Source organism: Belonocnema kinseyi, chromosome 7, assembly GCF_010883055.1.
Source record: "Belonocnema kinseyi isolate 2016_QV_RU_SX_M_011 chromosome 7, B_treatae_v1, whole genome shotgun sequence".
NCBI lineage: Eukaryota > Metazoa > Arthropoda > Insecta > Hymenoptera > Cynipidae > Belonocnema > Belonocnema kinseyi.
Window position 1 is genome coordinate 31,105,907 of NC_046663.1, and position 12,015 is coordinate 31,117,921.

Here is a 12,015-nt window from a genome sequence, read left to right on the forward strand (position 1 = left end):
CTATGGGATCTCCATTATCTCCCATTGCTTCCAATCTTGTTTTAGAAGATTTAGAGAATAGAGCATTAGCTAAATTGAGTTTTAAACCGCTTTTCTATAAAACGTATGTGGATGACGTCTTCACAATAGTTCCTACTGATAAAATTCAAGGATTAATTAAAGCTTTCAATAGTATAGAAGATTCTTTACAATTTACATTTGAATTAGAAAACCATAGCACCTTAAGTTATTTAGATATGTCAATTATAAGAACAGAAAATGGAGTTTTAATAACCAATTGGTACAAAAAACCTTCATGGTCAGGTCAATATTTAAATTATAATTCACACCATCAATTTAATCAAAAAATTGGATTAATTAAAGGATTAATAGACAGATGCATCAAACTGAGCGATGTCAAATTTAGGAGAGATAATTTAAAGCACCTTAAAATCACATTACAGCAAAATAATTATCCATTACCTTTGATAGAAAGCGTTATTAAAGAAAGAATATCAGAAATTTACAATAGTTCTAGAAAACATAATAATTGGTTCGACAGTTATAAAAAAACTGATCTTCGTGTTTCGTTACCATACGTACAAGGTCTTTCAAACAGACTAAGAAATGCTTTTAAAAAATTTGATGTTAATGTTTATTTTAAAAATAACCATAAATTAGAAAATTGTTTTTTAAATAAAAAAGATTCTGAAAAAATTGAAAATTGATCAAATGTAGTTTACTTAATACCATGTAAAGATTGCAATAAAATTTACATTGGTGAAACAGGTAGAAGGTTGAAAACAAGATTGGCCGAACACAAAAGAGATTGTAGAATGGGAAATTTAAATACGGGTTTGTCACAACACTCATGGAATTTCGATCATTTATTTCATTTTGATTTTGATAATATAAATATTTTAGCAAGAGAAAACAACACTTATAAGAGGAAAATTCTTGAATCCATTTTTATTAATAAATATAAAAACTCTTCTATAAATTTAAAAACAGAAGTACTTAATGTCACTCAATGTTACCATAGTATAATAAATTGAATTTTTTCAAATTCCTAATACCTTTGGCGCGCTATTCTCATTGTAATTGATTGCGCCCTCTTATGGGAAAACAATTTACTATAATTTCTAGCATTACCTACGACTTATGTACTAGTCACAGTTGATCCATCGTTTTGACTACAGTGGTTCGCTCCAAGGTTTTTTAAAAATATGTAAAGATTTAACTATTAGGAACCTCTTTTTATTTTTGAGGTTTCCTAATTTCATGTCGACTTTAATGATTGTCTTTTCGAAGGTAATAAGAATTTTTTGTACTTAGATTTTTTATATGACATGTTGTTTTGTAACTTTTCAAAATAATTGTTATAATGTATTTTTATTAGGTACAATTGCCTGATGATGACCAACAGATGTGGTCGAAACGTCACACGTTTTTTGTATGTTTTTTTTTTAAATTAAAGAAATTTTTGACTCGGATTAATCCCTGTCTTTTATTTTTTAAATCTGATCGTAAAACCGAAATAAGTTGAACAACTTGTTCCTATTAAAAATATGAATTTGAAACCAAAAATGGAATAATTAAATTTCAAATTTAAACCATTTTCAAAAGAAGAAAGAGATTTGTAATAAAATAGTTCAATCTTCTACCAAAAACGTCAATCTTTAACCTAAAAATTGAATTTTTATACAAGAAAAATTTCTCTGTCAATGAAGAAATAAATATATAATTAAAAATGTTTAATTTTAGAAAAATTAATTTTCAATCAAAATGAGTTATCAAAACGAAACTTTCAGGAAAACTAATTTAATCCGTAATCTAAAAAGAGGAATTTAAAAAAACAACAGTTGAGTATGAACCCAAAAATACCAATTCGGAACAAAAAAAGTCAATTTTCGACTTAATTAAAAAAATTTCAGAGTAAAAATAAACGAATATTCTACAAAAAAGTTAAATATTCAAACCAAAAAGAAGATTTTTTAAAAGAAAAATGATTTTTCAATTGAAAAATATCAATGTTAAACCCAAAAACTGGAATTTTAAATGAAAAAATTAAATTTTTAACAAAAAAGGATGGATTTAAAAAAAAGAATGTTTCAATCAATAAGATTAGTTTTCTGCAAGAGAAGAATTTTAAGAAAAATATATTAATTTTCAGAATAAAAATATCGATTTGTAACCAAAAATGGAATAATTGAATTTTCAATTCAAACAGTTTTCAAAAAAGGAACGAATTTTAAAGAAAATAGTTCAATTTTGAACCAAAAGGACAAATCTTTATCCAAAAAATTGAATTTTTAACTCAAAGATTAAATTTCAAACAAAAAATTTAAAGTTTCAACAAAATATTTGAATTTTCAAACGAGAAAGATTTCTCCGTCAATAAAAAAATATATAATTGAAAATGTTTAATTTTAGACAAATTAATTTTTAACCAAAAATAACAACGGATTTTTAACTAAAAAAATATGAATTCTCAAAATAAAGTGTAATAGTTGATATTTCCACTAAACTATATAAATTAACAATCAGAAATCGTTTATTTAAATTTAGGTATACGAAAAAAGTCAATTTCCAACCAAATTTGTTCAATTTCAGAGTAATAAGAAACGAATTTTCTACCAAAAAAATTCAATATTCAAACAAAAACATAAATTTTTAATTTAAAAAGATCAATTTTAAATAAATAAAGATCAATTTTAGACAAATAAAGATCAATTTTTAACCCAATAAGTTTAATTTTCAATCAAAAAGTTAAATGTTTAACAAAAAAGGATGGATTTCCAAAAAAAAAGAAGGTTTCAGACAAGAAGATTAATTTTCTGCAAAAGAGACGAATTTTCAGAAAAATAGATCAGTTTTCAGATTAAAAATATTGATTTAGAAAATTTATTAATTATTTAAACTAAAGTACACGAATTTTCTGAAAAATTAATTCAACTTGTAATAAAGACAAATTAGTTTTCAAACCAAAAAGATGAATCCTAAAAAAATAGTTGAGTATCAACTTAAGTTAATTTCCAATGAAAAATTGAAATTTCAGATCCAAAATAAACGAATTTTCTACAAATAAGTTATTACTCAAACCAAAAAGACGAGTTTTTTACAGAAAAATTAATTTTAAACTAAAAAAGAAATTTTTAACCCAGTAAGTTGAATTTTCAATCAAAATAAATGAATGTTCAACCCCAGAAAGACGAATTTTCAACCATATAAATGAATTTTCGACTATAAAAACTTATTTTTAAGCGTTACCTTTTCAGCTAAAAAAATTAATTCAAAGAAACGAAAACCAAATTTTCAATAAAATATGCAGTCAAATTTTCTAACAATTAAATGAAATTTAAACTAAATTGATGAATCGTGAAACAAAACCATACTTTTTAAAATAAATGGCTGAATTTTCTACCCAGAAATACAAATTTTCAACAAAATGCATGAAATTGTAACCAAGAATAGAATTGTTAAATTTTCAATTAAAAAAATTTCCAACTAAAAACAAAAACAAATTTTCAACAAAAAAGTAAAAATGTCAACTAAACAAATGAATTTTTAACAAAAAGTAATAATAAGTCGCTAAAAAAATTCCATAAAATAAGAATTTTCAATTAAACACATGAATTTTCCTGCAAATAGTTGATATTCAAACTAAGGAAGACAAATCTTCCAGCATAATTACAAGTTAAAATTTCAGGTAAAAAAATTATTTAAAAAAAATTTCAACTCAATCGTGAATATTACAACCAGTGAAATGAAACTTCAACTAAAATAATAACACCTCAACTAAGAAAATGAATTAATAACCAAATATTAAAATTTTTTTTTTTAAACCAAAGCAACCTTTTTTTTAGCAACTTACTTTTGAATAAAATTGTTTAATTTTCAACAAAGAAGTTTAAGTTTCCATAAAACAGTTGAATTTTTAAATAAGAAAACAAAAACGAATTTTTAACCAAAAAATGAATGCTTAAAGTAAAGTGTAATGCTTGATATTTCCCTTGAAAAATATTTTAATTACCAATAAAAAACAGTTTGTTTAAACTAAAGTATATGAATTTTTACTAAAACTAATTTAATCCGTAATCCAAAAAGAGGAATTTAAAAAAATAACAGTTGAGTATCAACCCAAAAATACGAATTTTCAACAAAAAAATAAATTTACAACCAAATTTTTTCTACTCAGAGCCAAAATAAACAAATTTTTTACAAAAAAGTTGCATATTTAAACCAGAAGAGACGAATTCTTAAAAAAAAAATGAATTTTTAACTAGAAAAGATCAATTTTAAACAAATAAAGATCAATTTTTAATCCAATAACTTGAATCTTCAACCAAAAAGTTAAATTTTTAATAAAAATGAATGGATTTCCACAAAAAAAGAATGTTTCAACCACGAAGATTAATTTTCTACAAGAAATGATTTTTTCGGTCACGTAGATCAGTTTTCAAATTAAAAATACAAATTTTAAACCAAAAATGGAATAATTAAATTTCAAATTCAAATCCTTTTCAAAAAAAGGGAAGAAATTTGTAACAAAATAATTAAATTTTCAACCAAAAAGGTAAATCTTTAACCTAAATATGGAATTTTTAACTCAAAGATTAATTTTCAAACCAAAAATAGAAAGTTTCAACAAAATATTTGAATTTGCAAACAAGAAAGATTTCTCCGTCAATAAAGAAAAAAAGAAAATATAATTGAAAATGTTTAATTTTAGAAAAATTAATTTAAAAAAAATTCCCTACCAAAAATAAAAGAATTTTCAACAACAAAAAAAGTTTTTTTCAACTAAAATGATGAATTATTAATCCATAAAATGAATTTTTAACAAAGTAATTCCACTTTAAACTAAGAAGTTGAATTTTTTTCAACAAAAAAAAATGAATTCTCAATGAAAAATGTAATTCGCTATCAAACAGTTGAATTCCCAACAAATTAGTTAAATTTTTTAATAAAAAGATACATTTCCAAAAAAAAATTGGCATACATAATTATATTTTTAATTGAACAAATCAGGTTTTTATTATTTTTTTAATTTTTGTCAAGAAAATACTAGAATTTTTAATCACAAATGGAATACACAAATTTTCGAACCAAAAATATAAATTTTCTACAAAAAAGTTAATTTTCAAACAAATAGTTGAACTTTTTAATAAAATAGTTGATTTTTCAAATGGAAAAGAAATTTTGTTTACCAATACATTTGAATTCTCAGCAAAAATGAATGTCTTCAACAAAATTGTTGAATTTTCAATCAAAATAATTGAATGTTCAACCCCAAAAAGACGAGTTTTCAATAATATAAATAAATTTTCAACTAAAAAAAATTATTTTCAAGCGTTATCTTTTCAGATAAAAAAAATCAATTCAAAGAAGCAAAAAATAAATTTACAACAAAATATGGAGTCAAATTTTCTAACAATTAAATGCAATTTAAGCTAAAATGATAAATCGTGAACCAAAAAAATAATTTTTTAATGAAATGGTTGAATTTTCAACTAAAAAATATATAATTGTAACCAAGAATAGAATATTTAAATTTTCAATTTAAAAAAAATTCCAGCTCAAAAGAAAAGCAAATTTTCCACAAAAAAGTAAAAATATCAACAAACAAAATTAGAAATTAAATTTTTAGGTAAAAAAATTATTTAAACAAAAATTCAACGCAATCGTGAACATTGCAACCAATGAAATGCATCCTCAACTAAAATAATAAGACGTTAACCCAGAAAATAAATTTTTAACCAAATATTAAAATTCTTAACCACAGAAATTAATTTTCAACAAAGCATGGAACAGTTACAATTTCAGCTTTAAAAAAAAATCCCTACTAAAAATTAAAGAATTTTCAACAACAACAAAAGTGTTTTCAACTAAAATGATGGATAATTAAACAACAAAATGAATTTTTAACAAAGTAGTTCCACTTTCAACTAAGAATTTGAATTTTTTTAAACAAAAAAAGTGAATTCTCAACGAAAAATGTAATACTTGTTGCCTCAAAAAATTCTATATTAAAATTTTTAAAACTAAAGCAAACAAAAAAGGATACTTTTGCATAAAATTGTTTCATTTTCAACAAAGAAGTTTCAGCTTCTACGAATTTGTGAATATTAATTTTAGACCAAAAAAGGCGAATTTCCGCCCCAAGTAGTTGAATTTTGAACTAAAACAAAATCCGTTTTCAACCAAAAATGGAATAATTTTATTTTAATTTGAAAAGATTAAGTTTTTACAAAAATACGGATTTAAGAAAAAATTGGTTTATTTTCTACCAAGTAGTTTAACTATAATCTACCAAATTTTTACCAACAAATTATTTGAATTTTCAATTAAAAAAGATACATTTCCAACAAAAGTTAGAATACATAATTATATTTTCAATTGAACAGTTCAGGTTTTTATTTTTTTTTAAACATTTCAAGAAAATACTAGAATTTTAAATCAAAAATGGAATACACAAATTTTCGAACCAAAAATATAAATTTTCTACAAAAATGTTAATTTTCAAACAAATAGTTGAACTTTTTAATAAGATAGTTGATCGTTCAAATTGAAAAGAAATTTTTTTTCCCAGCACATTTGAATTCTCAACCGTAAAGAATGTCTTCAACAAAATTGTTTAATTTTCAACAAAATAATAAAATTACCTTCAAATTCAGTTTATCGAAAATTTCAGGAACGATGTGTCAGCTTAACCATAAAAATATACCAAAAGTGGGAACTCTCTACATTGTAGAAGATGATGTAAATGGAAAATTGAATATTGAAACAAAAATCTCTTCAGTTTCCATAAGCAATGGCTTAGACTGGCAGAGTGACAATAAAGTATTTTATTATATAGATACCCTGACAGATAAAGTTTTCGCCTACGATTTTGATGTATCTTCTTCGAACATCAGTAAGGAAAACAAAATATTTATTTTGAAAAAACCATTGAAATTTAGCGAATTAAATTTTTTAAACTTGCCTCTTTTTCAGCGAATAAAAGAGTCCTTATTGATGTTAAGGAAAAAGGATTCAAAGGATATCCAGATGGCATGACAATCGACACTGATGGAAACCTCTGGGTTGCTTTAGTTCATGGATCTAAAGTGAGTAAAAAAATTAATTATTCATTAAATTAAATCTATGAAATCTATGCTGTTCCTAAACAAATATATTTTACACATAATATATTAAATTAAATACAAACGGCTTCATATTTCTAACTTTTCAGGCGAATATTGTTTTCTCACCAAAATATAGATGAATTTTTAATTTAATAGTTGAATATTCAAATAAAAAAATTAATTTTTTATCTAAGCGATGATTTTTCAAAAAAATACGTAAACTCTCAACCAAAAACTGAAAAAAATCATTTATTTAAAAAATATATATATCATAATTTTACGGTTAAAAATCACAAGCATTAAATAGAAAATTAATCTCTAAACTATTTTGTTAAAAATTCATTTACTTCATGAATCATTATTTTTGTTGATAAACCTTTTTTTTTAATTATTTCGCTGAAAATTATGTTTTCTAGTTTAAAATTAATTGTTTTAACTGAAAATTTAACTCCTACATGTTTGGTACAAATATTTGGTTTAAAATTCGTGAATTTTATTGACAATTCGAATTTTTGGGAGAATATTTAAGCTTCTTGATCAAATATTTGATTTAAAATTCATGAAAGTTGTTAAAAATTCGTCTAATTTAATAGAAAATTAATCCTATTGGTTAGAAATTGATTTTTTGGTTGAAAATTAGTTTTTAAAAATTTAGAACTAATTTTTTTAACTGAAAATGTAACTGATTTTTTGTCGAAACTTTTTTGTATAGAAATTTAATCTTCTTTGTTGAAAATTATACTATTTAGTTAAAAATTACATTTTTTTCAAGTAAACATTTATCATTTCAGTTGAAAATTCACTTGAAACATTCTATTTTTGTGAAAAACTTTCCTTTTTTATAGAAATGTAATCTTTTTCGTTAAAAAGTGTTCTGCTTTGTAGAAAATGTAAATTTTAGTTAAAAATTGTTTGTTTTTTTTATATAAATTTTCTTTTTTGGATGGAAAATGCTACTATTTAGTCAAAAATTAATATTTTTGGTGAAAAATTCATCTCTCTGATTAAACATTAATTCCTTTGGCTGAAAATTAATTTCTTTACGGTTAAAAGTTTATATTTTTAGTTGGCAAATAATTAATTTTGCTGAAAAATCGCAATTTTGTTGTTTAAAATTTAATTTTCTAATTGCAAAGTTAACTATTTTAGTTTTCATTCGTAAACTTATTTTTTTTTAGTTTAAAATTTATATATTTGATTGAAACTCTATATTTTATGTTAGAAAATTAATCTTTTGGTTTTAAAACTAAATTATTTTATTTATTTGGTTGATGATTCATCATTTTAATTGAAAATCCTTTCTGTTTAGTTTAAAATTTTATTGTTTAGTTGAAAAAAATGTTTTCTAATTGAAAATTAATTGTTTAAACTGAAAATTTAACTGTTTTATTTTTGGTTCCAAATTTCTCTTCTTAAGTTGAAAATTAAAATATCCGGTTTCAAATTCCTGTATTTTATTGAAAATTCGAATTTGTGAAAGAAAATTAAGTTTTTCACTTAAAATCTAATTATTCTATTTTTAGTTGAAAATTCATGTATTTGTTTAAAAATTAAATTTTTTAGTTGAAGATTTATCATTTCAGTTGAAAAATTAACTTTAACTATTCCATCTTTCTCTATAAAATTTACCTTTTTTGACAGAAATGTTATCTTTTTCCTTAAAAAATGTTCTGTTTTGTATAAAAATCTAACTTTTTTGTTGTTGTTAAGAATTCATTTATTTCGCTGATATATTTTTTGTTGAAAATCTATCACTGTTATAAACAATTTCTTTGGCTGCACAATCGTTTCTTTTTAGTTGAGAATTAATTTTTTTAACGCAAGGTATAAATATTCCATTTTTGCTTTAAAAATTTATATATATATTTTTTTAAATTAATTAATTTCGTTGATGATACATCATTTCAATTAAAACACCTTTTTTCTTTGTTGAAAATTTAATTATTTACTTTAAAATAATGTTTTTAATTTGAAAATTAGTTGTTTTTAAAGTCCTTACAAAATTCAAATATTTAGTTGAAAACTCATGCATGTTGTTAGAAGTTCGTCTAATTTGATAGAAAATTCATCCAAATGGTTAAAAATTAATTTCTACGGTTGAAAAATTATTTTTCAAACTGGAAATTTAAGTATTTTATTTTCGATAGAAAATATCCCTTTTTAGGCTTTGGTTATAAATTAAATTTTTTTAGTTGAAGATTTATCATTTTCGTTAAGAATTTACTTTAAGTATTCTATTTTTGTGACAAATTTGCCTTTCTGACAGAAATATCATCTTTTTCATTAGAGAATGTTCTGTTTTGTAGAAAATTTAACTATTCTATTTTTTGTTAGGAATTCATTTCTTGGGTTGAAAAATAAATATTTAGTTAAAAATTCGTTTCTTTTTAGTTAAAAATTAATTTTTTTAACCATAGATGTAACTATTTCATTTTTGATTTAAAATTTATAGTTTTAGTTGAAAATAAATTAATTTTACTGATAACTCGATTTGTTTTGTTTAATGATTTTATTATAAAAAATAGAATTAAATTTTTAGTTAAAAAGATTAATTTTAACTAAAAAGAAATGAATCTTTAACCAAAGAAATTAATTTTTAATCGCCATGTTGAAGTGTCAATAAAAAATATAAATTTTTGATGAAATAGTGGAAATAGTTGAAAATTAATCTGCTTCGGGTAAAAATTCAACTATTTATTCAAAATTAAACTTTTGTGTTGAAAATTCGTTTCTTTTTTGGTCGAAACTTTATTTTACTAACTAAAAATTAAACTGTTTTATTTTTTGCAGAAAATTTCTATTTTTAGTTAAAAACTCATGTAATTTGTTGAAAATTAAATTTTTTTAGTTGAAAATTCACTTTAAATATTCCATTTGTTGTTGAAAGTTTACCTTTTTCGATAGAAATTTCATCTTTTTTCGTTAAAAATTATCTGTTTTGTAAAAAATTTAACTATTCTAGTTTTTGCTAAGACTTTATTTCTTTGATTGAATATAACTATGTAGTTGAAAGTTCGTTTTTTTATATAGAAAATCCATTTTTTGGGTTGAAGATTCCACTGCCTGCTAAAAAATTCATCTTTTTTGTTGACACGTCATCATTGTGATTAAAAATTAATTACTTTGGTTGAAAATTCGTTTCTTTTTATTCGAAAATTAATTTTTTTAACTGAAGATTTAACTATTCCATTTTTGCTTTTAAATTTATATATTTTTATTTGAAAATTAATTCATTTTGTTCGACAGCGGAGCGAAAACGCTCGTTTTCGCGACCGAGTTATTTTCAGTTTAAATTCTAAATAAGAAAAAAATTTTAACAAGAAGATCAATTTTCAATCAATAATATGAATTTTCAACCAAATATTTGAAATTTTAAAGGAATTTTCAGCGAAAAAGATGATTTAGTCACCAAGAAAATTTAATAATGTCCCATTAAATTTAAATTTTCAATAAAACAAAGGAATTCCAGAAAAATAAAATTAACTTCAACTTTAGCTAACAAAAAATTTCTTAACTCTGTCAGGTTTTCCCTGACATATTCACCGACTTTCCGGAATTACTATATGTTTAATGCAATTATATGTAATTAATATGTGTTTTAATTATCATATATATTTTTTTCAACAATAAATGCTTAGCGTTAAAGCTTAAATGCTGAGCATATTATCGACGAAAATTCTTCGGCACTTAATAACTCTAATCACACGTAAAATATATTTTGCGTAGAAAATATTTTGTAAATATATTTGTGTAGGAACAGAATTTTTCTCTAAAAATATATTATTACAATTTTTTTTAACTAAATAAATAAAAAATTTGAGGTACTTCACGTGGATTCAAAAAGCGGCACTATCCTGAAAGAAATTGATTTCCCAGTAAAGATGGTAACGAGTGTCGCTTTCGGCGGTCCCAACTTGGATATTTTATACGTAACAACAGCCACCTACGATTTTCCAGATAAAATTGTTGACGAAAACGGTGGTCCAATTTTCGCACTGAAAAATCTTGGAGTGAAAGGATTCCCTCCACATTTATTCAAGTTGAACAATAATTACGAATGAATATCCTATTATTGAAAATCAAGTTAAGTGCCTAAATTAAAAAAAAAAAGTTAAATTAAAATTGTATTTTAGTGGGATAAATGATGGAATAGAAATAAAATACTACCTTCTTTTTGTATCAAATTCTTCATTTATTTGTATTTTTACGCATATATCAGGAAAATATAAATAAACAATTATACGAGACTATTCTAACAATTTTCTTTACACTACATGAACGACAAATTATCACAAATCTTTGACACTTAGAGTAATAATATAAACTTATGCTATTTAGAAATAGTATCCAGTGGGCATTACGAAATTATTACACTGATCTGAATTCATTTTTTTTTTATACAAAAACTTGATTCGAGTTTAGAATTAATTACGGAGCATAGGCATCTGTTATGAGTTTTTTTTTGAGTTTTCACAAATTTTTTTTATGAAAACAGATTCTACCAGTCCTAAGAATATTTCTTTTGCAGAAAAATAAATTCTTGTCTAAATTATTTTCAGTTAAGAAAACTTTGCCCAAAAAGACTTTGTCAAAACTTCTTTAGACTAAAAATTAAGAAAGAAGGATTTTGTCAGGATACCTTCCTTTCTTCTTCATATTTTCAAAAATAATTTCAGATTAACAGATACGGAAGAAAATTCGAATGATAGGTTCTTTGGAACAAAATTAAAAAAATTTTTTTAGCTTAATTGAAACCAAGTCTCGACAAAGTAAAACAAAAACTTGAGCTAAAAAAAATTCTGGACCAGCATCAACCTTGATTAAGTTTTCAAACTCTGATTCTATTATAAATTTGATCAAATTCTCATTTCTATAAATGATAACTTTGCGAATACTTAAATCTGCGGTA

General features: G+C 22.8%; 1 protein-coding gene across 2 annotated transcripts in view; it reads left to right on the plus strand.

Moving 5' to 3' along the window:
* Positions 1–11,339, plus strand: part of LOC117176966 (regucalcin-like) — a 31,039-nt gene extending 19,700 nt beyond the window's left edge. The window contains exons 5-7 of one of the 2 annotated variants that reach the window (XM_033367394.1): positions 6,674–6,895; positions 6,976–7,088; positions 10,928–11,339. In XM_033367394.1, coding sequence (XP_033223285.1) covers positions 6,674–6,895; positions 6,976–7,088; positions 10,928–11,167 — 575 coding nt within the window. In that variant the 3' untranslated portion in view covers positions 11,168–11,339. The remainder of the gene's footprint in view (positions 1–6,673; positions 6,896–6,975; positions 7,089–10,927) is intronic. The other variant, XM_033367395.1, reaches the window with a different exon arrangement.
* The last annotated feature ends 676 nt before the right edge of the window (positions 11,340–12,015 follow it).